Source organism: Osmerus eperlanus, chromosome 24, assembly GCF_963692335.1.
Source record: "Osmerus eperlanus chromosome 24, fOsmEpe2.1, whole genome shotgun sequence".
Taxonomy (NCBI): domain Eukaryota; kingdom Metazoa; phylum Chordata; class Actinopteri; order Osmeriformes; family Osmeridae; genus Osmerus; species Osmerus eperlanus.
This window is the reverse complement of record NC_085041.1, coordinates 2,592,287-2,610,152: the sequence shown is the minus strand read 5'-3', so window position 1 is coordinate 2,610,152 and position 17,866 is coordinate 2,592,287. Positions and strand designations below refer to the sequence as shown.

The 17,866-nt window shown below is 53.1% G+C and overlaps 1 protein-coding gene across 4 annotated transcripts; it reads left to right on the top strand.

The window, feature by feature from the left end:
- The first annotated feature begins 192 nt into the window (after positions 1–192).
- On the top strand, positions 193–17,444 carry arhgap45b (Rho GTPase activating protein 45b). 4 transcript variants are annotated; one of them, XM_062450210.1, is made up of 23 exons: positions 195–772; positions 2,183–2,594; positions 5,255–5,398; positions 5,533–5,617; positions 7,602–7,674; positions 8,309–8,378; positions 8,469–8,603; positions 8,905–8,966; positions 9,129–9,239; positions 9,329–9,409; positions 9,594–9,758; positions 11,000–11,137; positions 11,857–12,038; positions 12,217–12,335; positions 12,510–12,596; positions 12,815–12,916; positions 13,690–13,853; positions 14,218–14,406; positions 14,554–14,691; positions 14,981–15,249; positions 15,428–15,659; positions 16,042–16,147; positions 16,312–17,444. In XM_062450210.1, exons 1-23 carry the CDS (start codon positions 503–505, stop codon positions 16,797–16,799), a joined length of 3,822 nt encoding a protein of 1,273 aa, XP_062306194.1. In that variant the 5' UTR covers positions 195–502; the 3' UTR covers positions 16,800–17,444. The 4 variants fall into 4 exon arrangements, with proteins under 4 accessions (XP_062306193.1, XP_062306194.1, XP_062306195.1 ...); XM_062450212.1 differs by lacking the exon at positions 195–772 and adding an exon at positions 804–1,410; XM_062450209.1 differs by having other exon boundaries at positions 193–772; positions 8,309–8,603.
- Positions 17,445–17,866: the final 422 nt, after the last annotated feature.

The window sequence follows — 17,866 nt, the reverse complement described above, 5'->3', positions numbered from 1 at the left end:
CTTTTTCACCCATTCAGCTTTATTGATTCGAAATGTTTCCTAATTTTATCAAAAAAACAGGTGACAACATGAGGCGAAAATGTGGAGACCAGCCTATTGAAACAGAGTTTATATTCGGAGCAAACTAAAGGTGATATAGGCGGGGTTGACTTTAGGAGTTCATCACATGGTCAAAACACAGGTGCTACCGGTGGCTTTGGCTTGATTAGTGCGTAGCGCTGTCTACTGAGAAGTGTGTGTTGCATCTTGGCTCATGCAGTAAAACATGCCGGTGTATCCCTTTTCAGCGTTTAAATCGTTTGAATGTAGTTGCAGTATAATTTGGACTAAATATCAGTTAGAACGTGTTAATATAGTTTATTTTTTGACCGAACACATGTAAATACTAGAGATGCGCTCCAATATATACGCAAGGCTCTTCCCTTGAGAGAAAAAAAAGTCAAGCGGATGCCGCGGCTACACTGACTGTTTGTGGTGAGCTGTCAGTGAGCCTGCGCGTTCAATGTGTGACAACACGAGGAAGCGAGAGAGACCGTTAACGTGCCTGAAGGTTGGATTTGATGGCAGAGAAGTGCCCATAAGTGGCTGTGCACCTAAGTGGAGATTCGGGGGGTGGGTGGGGGGGCTGTCCGTTAAACTGAAAAAAGAAGTCGGGATGGACGGCAAAGGTACTTTGAAGATGTTCTCCAGGAAGAAACGGGAACTGATCAAGACTCCATCCATCTCGAAGAAGAGTCGAGCAGGAAGCCCTGGGCCACAGGGTTCTTCAGCAGTAAGTAGCACATCTCTGTTTCCTCCTGTCAGTCACACTGGAGCCGCATAGTCCACTGTCCGTCTGCTGTCGACAGGATCGATAATGTGACAGTACCGCTGACGCGGAACCTGGGATATTTACTGAATACTTCGTAAAGATGAGGCGCTGAAAGAGAGAGAATGATATACGGGCTCAGATACAAAGAGAGGTTAAGTTCCCCTATTGTAACGGTTATGATAATGAGACAGACAAGTGCGTACACCATCTACTGTGGGTAAGATTAAGAAGCGACTTGCTTTGAATATATCCAACATGTCAGCGAAAGACGAAATGAGTCAGAAGGAAAATGTAATAGAATAACACCCTTTAAATGTTTTGATGACACTTAAATGTTGATTAAGTATATTGATACTGGCATGACGACTAATTTTCCAGTTGGCGATACCTGTTGGTTTTAAGGTACTGTAGGTAGTCAGGTTAGTTAACTGTACTTTTTAGATGAGATCAAGACACACCCTATAGAGAGCATGTTAAAACGTGGAGGTAAAACCAGCTACAACCCATATTCGACGGGGCAGAGAGTAAAGAAGGCCGAGTCTAAATCCAAGAGCAAACTGGACATTTTACCCAACCGCCCGAATGTCTTGCTCAAACAGGTGAGTCCAACATGCAATACTTTCCTTTTTAATCTTCGAGTCACTCATCTCCATTTTCTGACTCCCACGCACAAAGCACTTGAACCGCTTGCGTTTGGGTCTGATATTGGATGTTGAAACTGCCTTTCCATAAAAGGTGTTTCCTGGGGCAGATGTCTAACTTGCACCTGCTGCAGCGGTACTTGACTCTCTGGCGCCTCCACCTGGCGAGGTGTGATGGGTAACCTGAGGGGCAGGAACTCAAGTCTCAGGTTCACTGACCTCCAAAGCCTGGACTAGTCCCTGTCCTGAACCGTGAGGATTTCTGCTTGAAAATTATCATCAATTAAAAGTATCATAGACTTCAGACTATTATATAATTTTTGTTGGACTTTAATATGACCTCTTGTTTGCAGTAGTGATGTACAGATTTAGATAGGGGAACATTTGAATCCTTGCAGGGGTTACTGTTAGAACTCGTTGAGTTGGACGTTTGTTTTGTGAAACCACTGCAAGCTGCCGACGTCTCGCATGTAGCACTACTGTCTCAGGGCGTGGCAGGCCAAGGAAAGGAAGGGGTTACGCAACACAAAACAGGAACTTGTGAAAGTCTGCATTTGTCTGTTTACCAACAACACCCAAGCCATCCCTGACCAAACATACCAGCCTGTTACACCAAACTATCACATTACTGCTCTGTTTATTTTCCGAGGCACCACACAATCCCCACACCACCACAAGTCACACCCCCTCACCCTCACTCTCTCTCTCTCCCCCCCCCCCCCCCCCCCAGCTCTCCATCCTCCAGGAGATGCCCCGTCGAGACGGCGTCGACGCCACCCTTTCGCCCTCCCTCTCCTCCTTGACCCTCGCCCTCCAGTCTGGTGTCTCCCTGGACCCATCCCTGTCCTGCCCCGGAACCCCCAGCGCCCAGCACGGCAGGATGACAGGGGTGGGCATGGCCTCCCCCGTGTCCACCCTAAAGAGGCCCACGGCCCTCAGCCGGCACGCCAGCGCGGCCGGCTTCCCCCTCCAGTCCTGGGTGTTCACCAAGGCCCAGGCCAAGGGGGCGACAAGCCCGGGCCTCCCAGCCGAGGGTCCGGAGAGCACGGCTATCGAGGTGGAAGACATCCCCGCTCTGCTCAGGGACGTGGCTCGCTTCGCCGAGGCGGTGGAGAAGCTGAAGGACGTGGTGCTGCTGGAGGGTGAGCGAACAGGGAGGACAGGGGGCTGGGTGGTGCTGCTGGAGGGGGATAGATCAGAGAGGACAGGGGGCTGGGTGGTGCTGCTGGAGGGGGATAGATCAGAGAGGACAGGGGGCTGGGTGGTGCTGCTGGAGGGGGATAGATCAGAGAGGACAGGGGGCTGGGTGGTGCTGCTGGAGGGGGAGCGATCAAAGAGGACAGGGGGCTTGGTGGTGCTGCTGGAGGGGGAGCGATCAGAGAGGACAGGGGGCTGGGTGGTGCTGCTGGAGGGGGAGCGATCAGAGAGGACAGGGGGCTGGGTGGTGCTGCTGGAGGGGGAGCAATCAGAGAGGACAGGGGGCTGGGTGGTGCTGCTGGAGGGGGAGCAATCAGAGAGGACAGGGGGCTGGGTGGTGCTGCTGGAGGGGGAGCGATCAGAGAGGACAGGGGGTGGGGTCCAACCACACCACCCCTCATTGAATTCAGTTTGTTAATCCCAAAGGAAATAAGAGTTGAGTTTTAAGTAAATAAATATAAGACATGCCTAATGGCTAAAGTAATGTGTCCACTGGACCATAGGACCCTGGGTAATGGAGTATTTAGATACTCATTAGAAACTAATGGTTCCCAAGGGAAAGAGGTCTTTGAGGAATGGCCTGCTGTCACCAGAAGCTTTAAGAAGGGTAGCAGGGGATGTCAGTCTGCTAGATGGTGGTGCTTACTGTTGCACTGGTGGAAACGAGCAGATGCGTCTTTTAATTGCTGTGTCTTTGTTGTGGGTGTTGGTCCTGTTTGGGTCGTCGTGGTGACAATCCACCATTGTTCTTCTCAGACGTGTTGTTCTCTCTTAAGTTCTGGAGCCTCTGTGTCCTCCTACATGATGAATCCTCCTCACGTTAGCTAAAACAATACCCCCTCCAACACACACACACTCACAGCCCTCCCTCACTCCCCTGCTCACCACGTGATCCTGTGTGGGAGGGGAAAGGCGGGGTCGTTATTTTTTTTTTTGCACAAGCAACTCCAAGCTTCCTCTCTCTCGACTGAGCGCCGTGAGTTTCCGCTCCCCGGAGCAGCGCAGACCACAAGCGGTCACAGACCAGCCCCGAGCAGGAAGTCAGCTGCTTGTTTACTGCTGCGTCTGACACGCTCTCTTCCTCACTGCAAAATGGCGCAATGCCTCCTCTGTTCTAACCCGACATGGACGCCTTTGTAGTCAGTCTGGGCCCTGCTCGGTCGCCATGGCGATTTAACTTTCTGTTCCGGGGATATACATATCTTTCCTTGTGGTGCGGTTATCTGTTATAGACAAGCCTGATCTCTTTTCACAGAACTTGTGCAGGTTTTTACAGTTCCTGGGATCTAGGGGTAGCATGCCTGTTTCAGAGATAGGCCCCTCCCCAGACTCAGGCTTGTTTTTGGGCTCCTGAGCCAGACAGAAGGTGGTTGCTCCTTATCTTCTGTCCCAGAGCCGTGACGCGCCCAGCCAGAGCCCAGCCAGGGCAATCTAAACAGGAAGCCGAGATGGATAGCCTCTGACAGTGTCCTCCACTTCCTGCTCAGAAAGACGTCTGCATCAGTCGGACCTGTGACCTGTGATGTCATCAATAAGCCCCCCCCCCCCCCCCCCCAGTCCATTCTCACCGCCATCATCATCACCCCCTCTCCAGACCCAGAGTGGAGGTCTGTACCTGGGCTCTCCCCGGGTCGGAGTCAGCCTCCAGCCCGGATCTCCTCTGCTTCTCTGTGACTTTTCTCCTGAGTGAACAGCAGTGATCACAACTCGCCTGTTCTTGGGCGGGAGGGGGGGGGGGGGCGCGGGCTGAGGAGAGTTAGAGCTGAGGAGTAGTTCAGGAACCGCAAATCGACACAAATTTAAACCACGCTGTCACAGAACACTACGGCAGGATGTGGATGAATCGGGTGCCGTTTTTTTGGAGGCCTTGGAGGGGGGATCCGTTGGCCCTCGTGTGAGGGGGGGAGGGGGGAAGTTGGACAGCCCGCGGACGTGTCCCTGTTGAACTCACAGCCCAAAGTCTGAGGCTGTTTTCCTGTCTGCCTGACCGCCTGTCTGTCTGCCCATCCTCTGAAGAATGTTAGATCTGTGTGATCAGTGGAGAATGTCGAGGTATTGTGTCTCTGTTGTTGTCACGTCCTAACCAGAGCCCAGACCTCTAGTCAGGCGCACTGAGAAACCCTGTAGTCACGTAAGCCTTTTACTGCGGATGTCGTCTGTCATCGGTTACATTGGATTCTGATCTCTGTCTCCTGTCTTTCTGTACGTTTACCTGTGTCTGTCTGTCTTTCTGTCCTGCCTGCATGTCTGTCTTTCTGTATGCCTGCATGTCTGCCTGCCCATCTGCCTGCATGTCTGTCTGCATGTCTGTCTGCCTGCATGTCTGCCTGCATGTCTGTCTTCCTGTCTGCCTGCATGTCTGCCTGTCTGCCTGCATGTCTGCCTGCCCATCTGCCTGCATGTCTGTCTGCATGTCTGCCTGCCCATATGCCTGCATGTCTGCCTGCCCATATGCCTGCATGTCTGCCTGCCTGTCTACCTGCATGTCTGCCCGCATGTCTGCCCGCATGTCTGCCTACATGTCTGTCTGCCTGTCTACCTGCCTGCCTGCCTGCCTGCCTGCCTGCCTGCATGTCTGTCTGCCTGTCTGCCTGTCTGCCCGCAGGCAAGCAGGAGAACAGGCGTCCCCTGGCCCACGTGTGTCTGGGGGAGGTCCTGAGGATCCTGCGCCAGGTGATCAACACCTACCCCCTCCTCAACACGGTGGAAATCCTCACCGCCGCCGGAAAACTCATCTCCAAGGTCAAAGGTCAGTTCGTCTAGACGGACCAATGGGAGGGTGGAACTTAAAGTCTGTGTGACTGATATATTCAGTTTCTTGACTGGGTTAGTAATGAATCACATGGGTTCATGAATGACGTGGGTTCATGTGGTCTATTTCAGGATTCCACTATGAAGTGTCTAACGAGTCGGAAAAGAATGACTTTGAGAAGGCCATCGAGACCATCGCTGTTGCCTTCAGTAGCAAGTGAATATCTGGCCCTAACCCCCTCCCTCCCTCACCTACTACCCCCCTCACCCCATCCCTCCCTCACCTACTACCCCCCTCACCCCCTCCCTCCCTCACCTACTACCCCCCTCACCCCATCCTTCCCTCACCTACTACCCCCCTCACCCCCTCCCTCACCTACTACCCCATTACCCCCTCCCTCACCTACTAACCCCTCACCCCCTCCTTCACCTACTACCCCCCTCACCCCATCCCTCCCTCACCTACTACCCCCCTCACCCCCTCCCTCCCTCACCTACTACCCCATTACCCCCTCCCTCACCTACTAACCCCTCACCCCCTCCTTCACCTACTACCCCCCTCACCCCCTCCCTCACCTACTACCCCATTACCCCCTCCCTCACCTACTAACCCCTCACCCCCTCCTTCACCTACTACCCCCCTCACCCCCTCCCTCACCTACTACCCCATTACCCCCTCCCTCACCTACTAACCCCTCACCCCCTCCTTCACCTACTACCCCCCTCACCCCCTCCCTCCCTCACCTACTACCCCATTACCCCCTCCCTCACCTACTAACCCCTCACCCCCTCCTTCACCTACTACCCCCCCTCCCTAACCTACTAACCCCTCACACACTCCCTCACACACTCCGTCACACACTCCCTGTCTGTGTTCGGCTGCCATTATGCATCAAAGCTGCAATTTCCACACTCCTTCCCCCCTCACCCCCTCCCTCCCTCACCTACTACCCCATTACCCCCTCCCTCACCTACTAACCCCTCACCCCCTCCTTCACCTACTACCCCCCTCACCCCCTCCCTCACCTACTACCCCATTACCCCCTCCCTCACCTACTAACCCCTCACCCCCTCCTTCACCTACTACCCCCCTCACCCCCTCCCTCCCTCACCTACTACCCCATTACCCCCTCCCTCACCTACTAACCCCTCACCCCCTCCTTCACCTACTACCCCCCCTCCCTAACCTACTAACCCCTCACACACTCCCTCACACACTCCGTCACACACTCCCTGTCTGTGTTCGGCTGCCATTATGCATCAAAGCTGCAATTTCCACACTCCTTCCTGTCACAGGGTTTGACGTGGCACTAGTACACACAAGAGCTGTGCAACTCAGTAAAGGTTGTTGAGAAGTGAGAAGTGGATCTAGGAGGAAAACACAATGACACGATTTGCATGAGGCTCTGACAAAAAACAGGAAGTGGTTTTTCATTCTTGTCTGTAGATCACAAAACCAGAGAGGCCACCATTTGCTGTCTGCTGTTTGAACAGATTCAACAGTATTTGCCCTGACTAGAGAACACACATGCTCTTTGTCAAAAATAATGTTATAAATAGATAATATAATTTCATTTACAGGAGCTTGTCAAGATATACATTGCTTTATCTTACTCATTTTAGATAACCCCTCTAAAGGAAAAGGCTACTAACTATATGACCAAATCTCAAAAAAGGCAAACTTTCAGATGAATCTTTCAGCATGGTGTACACTGACATGGTGTCTGAGCTGGTCATGTGGTTCCAAGGTTCCACAGCACAGCGCCTCTTCAGGTTCTGCCATCCAACAGACCACAAAGAGGAAGTGTCTCTGGCTAAGCTTGGCACAGCCACTTCCTGGCCCTTCTCTACCCTCCATCTCTTCATCGCTATTTATTGGCACTAAAGCCAGACGCCTCTTAATCTGCTTTCTGTTGAATTTCCTGTGTGTGTGTGTGTGTAGACCCCTCCGTGTGTGTACACAGGTGTGTGTGTGTGTGTGTGTGTGTGTGTGTGTGTAGACCCCTCCGTGTGTGTACACAGGTGTGTGTGTGTGTGTGTAGACCCCTCTGTGTGTGTACATGGGTGTGTGTGTGTCCGTGTGTGTGTGTGTGTGTGTGTGTGTGTGTGTGTGTAGACCCCTCCGTGTGTGTACACAGGTGTGTGTGTGTGTGTGTGTGTGTGTGAAACGGCCGGTGTTGAGGTGTGCTCTCTCTCCCCAGCGTCTCGGAGCTGCTGATGGGGGAGGTGGATAGCAGCACCCTGCTGTCCCAGCTGCCCACAGAGAGGAGCAGGGTGAGTGGACGAGGGGGGGGGGGGGGGTCCGAGGGGCCTGGGTGTCAAGGGACGTAGTTTGCAACAAGGTGACAGCACACTGTGTGTTTGTGCGCGCGTGCATGCAAGTGAGCGCTCGTGTGTGGCAGTCAGAAGATGTGTGGCGGTTTTCGGTTCTCACAGCGGATGTTTGCAGGCCAGTAGTACCAGCTTCCTGGCACTGACACAGTGTGTATTTATCACTGTGTTCCACACACACACACACACACACACACACACACGCGCACACGTATTCTTCTGAAACGCCAGATATCAGCTCCTACCAGGCCACTCACTGCTGCAGCAGGCACAACAGAGTTTCCAGTCTACTGGTCTAACTCCTCTCACCTAGTAGTTTCAACTCTCTATAAACCACTGAGCCTTTTAGACTCCCAGTCACCTGACATTAAAACGCTGCTCGGCCATACTTAAAGAGGCCCGAAATAACAATCGTAGAGGAAGCTTCGTAACTAAAACGGGTCCCCTCAGAGTGATTTCATTGGCTAAGCTTTCCACCAATCGAGCGAGGTCGTGGGTCAGTCCCTTGGTCGCCTTAGTGTTGACGTGATGGTGCGATGGTGGTTGTGTTCCTAACCGTCGCCTGTGTCGCCTGCAGTCTCTGGAGAACTTGTATGCGGGCGCAGGCTCTGATGGAAACTACTTCAGGACAGACTTCCACAACCTGGGTATGAGACCACCTCCATCTATGGATCTCCTGTCCGACACACTCTTCTGGTCCTCATGGTGTGTGTGTGTGTGTGTGTGTGTGTGTGTAGCCATGAAAGCGGAGGAGGTGGACATTGTGCTGCAGCGTAGCGAGGGAGGTGTGGACTCTGCTCTGCTCTACGCCAAGACCATCTCCAAGTACATGAAGGACCTGATGACCTACGTGGAGAAGAGGACCTCGCTGGGTAGGTGCCAGGTCCAAACACCATCTTCAGTATCCATCCCACTCCTCCATCAGCGGACCTCAGCCTCAGTGAAACTTGCTATACATAAGGATCACAGTAACATACATCACCAGCATCACTGTATTGCTTTATAAATGGCCAGACTGTAATATACAGGGGGGAACCACACCTCAGTCCTCCTCTTCCCCTGAGCTATCTCCGTCCCTCAGTTCCCCTTTACAGTTCAGCTGTCTGTGTTTATCCCTACAGAGGTGGGGTTCAGCTGTATGTTCACCCACCTTGTCTGTGTGTGTCCCTGCAGAGGTGGAGTTTGGCAAGGGTCTCCAGAGACTATACCAGTCCTGCAAACACAGCATCACTCAGGTACCCCATACCGCCAGGCTTCTGATTGGCTCATCTGCCTTTTTGGTACTTTCCATTTGGTACTGTACCTTTTCAAGTTTTTCATCCTTCTCTCTACTTATTTCTCCTCCTCCTCCCTCTCTACTCTCCTCCTCCCTCCCTCTCCCCTCTCCTCCTCCACAGCCCCACATGCCGTTGTTCTCCATCTACTCCCCTGCTCTGGAGCAGGACCAGGAACAGAGCAATGGTCTTCAACAGGCTGCCAACCTCCTGCACACCAAGACCTTCATGCAGGTACACACCTCACACACGCCCCCTCACCCTCCTGTACCCTCCACACCTCACACACACTCCCCTTCTAACCCAGGTGTGTGTGTGTCTAGCCTCTCATGCAGCGCAAGTACGAACATGAGAAGAGGCGCAAGGAGATCAAGGAGCAGTGGCACCGAGCGAAGAGGAAACTGGTGATACCTTAGTCCTCTCTCTATCTCTCTCTATCTCACCCTGGTCTCTCTCTGACACTTCTCTCTTTCACTGTGTCTCTCTCTCGTTCTCTTTCTGTCTGCTCTAAACAGGAAGTTTCTTGAGATCAATTTTGCCCTCCTCGGCTGACTGACTGTGTGTGTGTGTGTGTGTGTGTGCGCGCAGATGGAGTGTGAGGCCAACCTGCGTAAAGCCAAGCACGCGTACACGGCCCGCTGTGAGGAGTACCAGGCCAGAGCGGCCGCCAGCAGAGCGGAGGAGGAGGGATGGGGTTCCACCGGCAAGTCTCTGGACAAGAAGAGGCGCGTGGAGGAAGAGGCCCGCAACAAGGTTCCACTTCACCGCCTACAACTCCCAGAATGCTTCACTTTCGACTTGCTCGTTCCAACCCGCCAGCGACACTCATAGATATATATAAACACTAGATGTCTTACGGCGGAGTCTAGAACGTCCGCACATGGCGGCCATCTTGCTACAGTCAACTCGCTCACCCATAACATTGTGTTGAATCTACATGTACTTTTTAAATGACCATAACTTTCTCAATTTTCAACCGATTTTGAAACGGTTTGGTTTGTTATCAACGTCAGAGATGTCGGTATGCCACTGCATACTTATGAATAATTCTGTTATTTAAAAAAAATAGAATAGAAGTATGCAGTGGCATAACGACATCTCTGACGTTGATAACAAACCAAACCGTTTCAAAATCGGTTGAAAATTGAGAAAGTTATGGTCATTTAAAAAGTACATGTAGATTCAACACAATGTTATGGGTGAGCGAGTTGACTGTAGCAAGATGGCCGCCATGTGCGGACGTTCTAGACTCCGTTGTCCGGCAACGCGGACGAGACATCTAGTGTTTATATATATCTATGGCTACACTGGCCTGTGTCACCCTGCTGTCTGGTTCACCTTGGCACCAGCTCCGTCAAACATTCAACTTCCTGCCTCTCTCTACTATCTCATTTATGACATCTGGTGCTGTTGGCTGGCTCTATCTCCAGTTTATGAATGTAATACCCTTTGCATTGTGTCGTGTTGTGATGGTCCTGTCACGTAGACAAAAGGAGAGGCTGAGATGACCCTGATAAAAAGATCACATCACACTCTGGACGTCGTAGTCAGTTTGAGAGCACCAGATCTCTACAGATTTTTACAACAAGGCAGACTATGCAGATGACAGATAGATAACCATAGATGTACATCTTTAGAACAGGCATTGGTCTTTATTAAGCTGTGTTTTTTTTTGTGCGTGTGTGCGTGTGTGCGTGTGTGTGTGTGTGTGTGTGCGTGTGTGTGTGTGTGTGTGTGCGTGTGTGCGTGTGTGTGTGTGTGTGTGCGTGTGTGTGTGTGTGTGTGTGTGTGTGCGTGCGTGCGTGCGTGTGTGTGTGTGTGTGTGTGTGCGTGTGTGTGTGTGTGTGTGTGTGTGTGTGTGTGTGTGTGTGTGTGTGTGTGTGTGTGTGTGTGTGTGTGTGTGTGTGTGTGTGTGTGTGTGTGTGTGTGTGTGTGTGTGTGTGTGTGTGTGTGTGTGTGTGTGTGTGTGTGTGTGTGTGTGTGTGTGTGTGCAGGCGGAGGAGGCCGAGGCCACCTACAGGACATGTGTGGCGGATGCCACCACCCAGCAGCAGGAGCTGGAGCACACCAAGGTGACGGTGCTCAGACAGCTGCAGGAGGTCATCAAGCAGAGCGACCAGACCCTGCGCTCGGTCAGTACACACGCGCGCACGCAGGCGCTGACACACACACACACACACACACAGCACCCATGTGGACACACGGGAAAGGCCTACACACACACCACACCATATGCAAGTCGAATCTACACTATCTTTCTCTCTCTCTCTCTCTCTCTCTCTCTTTCATCCTCTGACTCTGACTCTCACTCTCTCTCTCTCTCTCTGTCTCTCTCTCTCTCTCTCTCTCTCTCTCTCTCTCTCTCTCTCTCTCTCTCTCTCTCTCTCTCTCTCTCTCTCTCTCTCTCTCTCTCTCTCTCTCTCTCTCTCTCTCTCTCTCTCTCTCTCTCTCTCTCTCTCTCTCTCTCTCTCTCTCTCTCTCTCTCTCTCTCTCTCTCTCTCTCTTTCATCCTCTGACTCTCACTCTCTCTCTCTCTCTTTCATCCTCTGACTCTCACTCTCTGTCTCTCTCTCTCTCTCTCTCTCTGTCTCTCTCTCTCTGTCTCTCTCTCTCTCTCTCTTTCATCCTCTGACTCTCACTCTCTCTCTCTCTCTCTCTCTTTCATCCTCTGACTCTCACTCTCTCTCTCTCTCTCTCTCTCTCTCTCTCTCTTTCATCCTCTGACTCTCACTCTCTCTCTCTGTCTCCCTCTCTCTCTCTCTCTCTCTCTCTCTCTCTCTCTCTCTCTCTCTCTTTCATCCTCTGACTCTCACTCTCTCTCTCTGTCTCCCTCCCCCCGTCTCTCTGCCAGGTGACCATCTCCTACTACCAGACCATGCACGCCCAGACAGTGGTGCTGCCGGTGCATTACCAGACCCTGTGTGAGAGCAGCAAGCAGTACGACCCGGGCCAGCAGTACGCTGCCCATGTCAAAGACCTCCAGCTCCCCGAACAGCCCGAAGTCAGCTACCAGTTTGAACCCTACTCCAGCCAGTAAGGAACGCCAACAAACCCCCGCCACGACCAACCTTTCAGAAGTTGACAGAATATTATCGAGACGATGACTGTTAGTGAGGAATATGGCCTTACCAAGTCGTCTTTCCGGAATCTGCTTGGGTTAGGTTTAGGTTAGGTAGACGCTGTTAACGTGTTGTTTGACGGCACCATCCAGGCACTCGTCTCGGGGACGTCATGACAGCTTCAACACGGACCACCAGAGCTCTGTGGAGAGTCCCGCTAGCACGGTGGAGCCCCGCCCCTCAGACGGCACCAGCTCCGAGGACAGGAAGAGTATGTGTAGCCACACTAGTGGCAGTGGCAAATATGTTTTGAGAAAAATAAAAATAGAATTATTTGGGTTGGGGTACATGAATGCATTGCCTGTAAGGGCTCTCCAATGGCCGATATAGACAGTGTTTCACCAGTACATGGCTAACTGTGTGTGTGTGTGTGTGTGTGCTCCAGGGAAGGGCCACAAGTCGTGGGGCTCCACGGTCAGTGACGACAGTGGAGGAGGAGAGGGAGGCTTAGAATCTCCCAGCTCTAGCACAGGTAACCACAGCATGCCAACTAGTCGACGTACCTGTTGCCCATATAGCACCGCTTCCTAAATAACCGGTATCTACCGTTAAGAATTGCCACACACAACACAGCAACACGCAGGTTAATATCTTTATAGAAGAACAGGACTACGCCTTTTCTCTCAGGATAAGAAGGACGTTTTAGCTGGTGTGTTGACTGGTGTGTGTGTGTGTGTGTGTGTGTTTCAGCTGACATCAGCAAGATGGCGCGTACCTCCTCCACGGGCACCATGTCGTCCAATGAGGATGCAGACGAGAAGGACGGGAACGGGGCCTCCTTCGAGACACCAAGTGAGGCCCGAGCTCCTCCACGCCCGCCCCCCACGCCACACCCTGTCCCTGCCCTGTGTCTGTTCATGACCTCCACTCCTCCACGCCCGCCCCCCACCCCACACCCTGTCCCTGCCCTGTGTCTGTTTATGACCTCCACTCCTCCACGCCCGCCCCCCACCCCACACCCTGTCCCTGCCCTGTGTCTGTTTATGACCTCCACTCCTCCACGCCCGCCCCCCACCCCACACCCTGTCCCTGCCCTGTGTCTGTTCATGACCTCCACGCCCGCCCCCCACGCCACACCCTGTCCCTGCCCTGTGTCTGTTCATGACCTCCACTCCTCCACGCCCGCCCCCCACGCCACACCCTGTCCCTGCCCTGTGTCTGTTTATGACCTCCACTCCTCCACGCCCGACCCCCACCCCACACCCTGTCCCTGCCCTGTGTCTGTTTATGACCTCCACTCCTCCACGCCCGCCCCCCACCCCACACCCTGTCCCTGCCCTGTGTCTGTTCATGACCTCCACTCCTCCACGCCCGCCCCCCACCCCACACCCTGTCCCTGCCCTGTGTCTGTTTATGACCTCCACTCCTCCACGCCCGCCCCCCACGCCACACCCTGTCCCTGCCCTGTGTCTGTTCATGACCTCCACTCCTCCACGCCCACCCCACACCCTGTCCCTGCCCTGTGTCTGTTTATGACCTCCACTCCTCCACGCCCGCCCCCCACCCCACACCCTGTCCCTGCCCTGTGTCTGTTCATGACCTCCACTCCTCCTCCCCCCCCTCAGACATCAACGGTATGGAGCCTGAGATGGTGGCTCCCACGGGGCCTTTCAGGAACGTGGGCCTGTCCAAGGCGGCCCAGACCCACCGCATGCGGAAGCTGCGGACCCCGGCCAAGTGTCGGGAGTGTGACAGCTACGTGTACTTCCAGGGAGCTGAGTGTGAGGAGGTGAGGAAGGTTCCGGAAGGTTCCGTCTCTACTTGTTCTGTTGTTCTTACCATCCTTGTGTACATACTGCACTTCCCCAGACCAATGTCTCCAAATGTATCCAGGGCAATGTTTCTCTTTCACACCAACATTAAAAACTGTGATGGGTATCCTTTGGAACCCTGAATGGTCCTTTCAAACCCATAAAGAATTACGTAACTACATGAAGGGTTCTGTGAGGAACCTTTTCTCTAAGATTCTTTTCTTGTTTCACACGGCCTAATATGGCACTGACTTAAGGGCCTGGACAGGCCAACTCCTTTAATCAGAGGAAAAATCACTACTTCCTGTATTACCCCGACCCCCCCCCCCTCCCCTCCCACAGTGTTTCCTGGCGTGTCACAAGCGTTGCCTGGAGACCCTGGCCATCCAGTGTGGCCATAAGAAGCTGCAGGGCAAACTGCAGCTGTTCGGCAGGGACTTCTCCCAGGTGGCTGGGGACAGCAGCGACGGCATCCCCTTCATCATCACCAAGTGCATCTCAGAGATAGAGAGGAGGGCACTGCGGATGAAGGTGAGGAGGGGGAGGGGGAGGGGGCAAAGGAGTGAGGGAGAGTTCGAGTGAGCTTATAATTCACTCCTCTTTTTCTAAATGTTTCTCTTCATTCCTCTCCTACTCCTCCTTCACTCTCCCCCCCCCCCCCGCCGCCTCCCTCTCCAGGGCATCTACAGGGTGAACGGCGTCAAGACTCGTGTGGAGAAGCTGTGTCAGGCGTTTGAGAACGGCAAGGAGCTGGTGGAGCTGTCCCAGTGCTCCCCACACGACATCAGCAACGTGCTCAAGCTCTACCTCAGACAGGTGCACCACACACAGACGCACACACGCAGACGCACACACACGCAGACGCACACGCAGACGCGCACGCAGAGGCGCACGCAGAGGCGCACGCAGACGCGCACGCAGACGCGCACGCAGACGCGCACGCAGACGCGCACGCAGACGCGCACGCAGACGCGCACGCAGACGCGCACGCAGACGCGCACGCAGACGCGCACGCAGACGCGCACGCAGACGCACACAGACACACACGTCCAGTTTTAATTGACAGCACGATAAGAGCGTGTGCTCCCTCCTCTTCCTTCCCCAGCTCCCAGAGCCCATCATGCAGTTCCGCCTGTACCACAGCCTGATGGGGCTGGCCAAGGACAGCCTGCACACAGAGGGGGAGGGGGGCCCTGAGGCGGAGGAGGCCGGGACAGGAGTCCACGGGGCGGGCAGGGGTCCGGAGCTGGTGGACCTGGGCCCGGACACAGACCCCGACTTCCTGGTCCTGGTGGACAAGCTGAGGGAGCTACTGAGTGGACTGCCCAAGAATAACATCTCCACGCTGCGTTACATCACACGCCACCTCCGCAGGTCAGTGACCATGTGCTTTACAAGAGGGCCCCTGTGTACGTTACTGCCCTCTCTGACAGAATAGAGTCATGTTTTGTCTGGTTCAAAGGAAATGTGTCCTCTCTCTCTCTCCCTCCATCTCTATCCCCTCTGTTCTCCCTCTCTCCCTCCCTCCCTCCCTGTCTCTATCTCTGTTCAGGATTGCCGAGTTGGAGCAGGACAACAAGATGAGCCCCAGTAACCTGGGCATCGTGTTCGGCCCGTCTCTGATGCGCCCTCGCCCCACCGGCGCCACCGTGTCCCTGTCCTCCCTGGTGGACTACCCCCACCAGGCGCGCATTGTGGAGGCCCTCATCGTCTTCTACACCTCCATCTTCCAGTCCAAGTCCTCCAGGACCTCCGCCAGTCAGTCCTCCACCTCCCCCCCACAGGTGTGCCAGATGTGTCAGGGGGTCAGATGCTGAGCGGTTAGGAAATCGGGCTGTTAATCAGAAGGTTGCCGGTTCGATTCCCCGGCCGTGCGAAAAGACATTGTGTCCTTGGGCAAGGCACAAGGCACATGTACATGATTGCATCACATGTATCATTGCTTTGTCGTATAATATGCTTTGCAGTCATCCTGTAAACTCAACCACATTGTAACCTACCCGTAGCTTTCCACGTATGAATGCGTTCATCGCCCAAAGTATCTAAAAGCCTAGAGAATACTTAAGGTTTTAAACGAATGTCAGTTACCACTATTTTACTTCAGCAACACGTCCGTGCGCATGCATTAACCCTGTCTTGTCGCTGTTTCGCCCCCTGCTGGATCAGAGCGGCGCGGAGGGCGAGAGCACACCGGACACTGCAGAGGTGGAGGAACAGGACGGCGGCGAGGAGCCGGGCAGAACAGACTCTGACAAGATAGACGAGGGATGCGGTACGACGAGTATAGAACCTGCATCTGTTACACCCTCTCCCTCACCCTCTCCCTCACCCTCTCCCTCAGAGAGTGTCGGATGTGTTGCTGATTTCCTCCCGTTCTTCCTCCTCTTCCTCCTCCTCCTCTTCTTCTTCCACCTCCTCTTCTTCCTCCTCCTCCAGGCAGTTCTCCAGGCTCCCTGGGCTCCAGCGAGCAGCTGGAGGACTCGGTCTGGGAGCTGGACGAGTCCGGTCAGAGGACCTCCCTCTCGGAGCGTCCAGCCAGGCTGGTCAAGCAGGAGAGCGAGGTCAGCACCGACGACGACCAGCTGAGCTGCCGGGACAGTCTGGATCTCTCTGGGCATTCTCTTCCCTTGGTCGACCAGGACAAGGACCAGGACCCGGAGCAAATCCAGGACTCGGATCAGAGCCAGGAGAGAGAAGGAGCCCTTGACGGTGACCCCCCCGCCCCTCCGGACACAGAGCCCCCAGACTTGGAGGTCTCTGAGCAGCACCTGGAGCTGAGCGCCTCCATGGCAGAGCTCGACATGAACCAGTCCAACAACAACAACAACTGTGTGCTGGGCATGGCAGGGCACCCACTGGCTCACCTGTGTGTTGGTAAGCTCCCCCTGAGCAGGAGCAGGGACGGGGAGGCCGAGTTTGTGTAAACAAGTGCACCTCAGTCGTGTTCGGTTGGGAATACAGGCATGTATTGCGACTATAAAAATAAAAAAAAAAGTGAGGAGGGAGAGTTGCTTATGAGCAGTTTCATCTGGCGTTTAGTTCAAAATGGCAGATGTTTAGATGTTTTTCATCCATGAGTCCTGCTTTACCAACTGTTCCAAACGATCTGAGAAAGGTGTATTTTCTAATGTATAGTACATTAGTACTGAATGTGTCAAGTCTTAATAGCTTTTATTTAGATGTGGATGTTTGGAAGCGATAAGGTTACTTTGCTGATTGTGCCAACTTCAATGCTTATGGGCCTGCTGTTTTTTAAACTTTTAAATTTGTTTTATTTCTGTCCCATTTTCAAACATATATTACACATTGCTCCTAAAAGCTTGAATTAATGCCTAGTGAAGTTTGGTGTGTCAGATTGATGTAAGCAATACATTTCTAAGCAGATGTTGGTTAGGGTTAAAGTGCTGCTGGTTTTATTTCGGCACTAAAACTAAAAGTTGTATCCAGAGGGGATTTTATTGATTTGTTTCCATCACTGTTGCCTGGTTTTGTATGTAATATGTGCTAAATACAATTTTCCAATTTATTATAAGAATTAAAAGGGTAAGCATCCTATTGAAATGATTGAATTACTGTCTTGTTTATTTAGAAGGTTGTGTATGAACACACGCAGGTGGAGAAACAACTTGTTTAGAAGAATGGATGTATGCATCACCCAGGCCCTGCCCATGATACGCATGCAAAGTCACCGGTCGCTCTACTCCTCTACTAAACAAGCAGGGAACACTGTGCCTACCTGAGTTTAACTCTTCACGACGGGGCCATGCAGAAAAGGGCAAGAGATTACAAGGTTTTTTGCTAAATGTGTGGCTGTGACCAGAAGCAGTGGAAAACAACCATGGCTTTCTTCAGGAAAAAGGTATGCTCCGGCACAAATGTTTTTTTTAAAACATGTTACTTGGCAGAATGGTGTAGCATTACTGTTCGTAAAGAGGACTACAGACTTGACTGCAATCAGGTATTGGTATGTACATGTTTACTTCCCTTCAGT

What these genes read in the sequence shown, in the direction of transcription:
- arhgap45b (XM_062450209.1), top strand. Translation starts at nt 503, where the DNA reads ATGTGTGACAACACGAGGAAGCGAGAGAGACCGTTAACGTGCCTGAAG. An exon ending in AGGAAGAGGCCCGCAACAAG is followed by an intron (nt 9,759 to 10,999) that starts GTTCCACTTCAC and finishes GTGTGTGTGCAG; the next exon opens with GCGGAGGAGGCCGAGGCCAC. An exon ending in ATCTCCCAGCTCTAGCACAG is followed by an intron (nt 12,597 to 12,814) that starts GTAACCACAGCA and finishes TGTGTGTTTCAG; the next exon opens with CTGACATCAGCAAGATGGCG.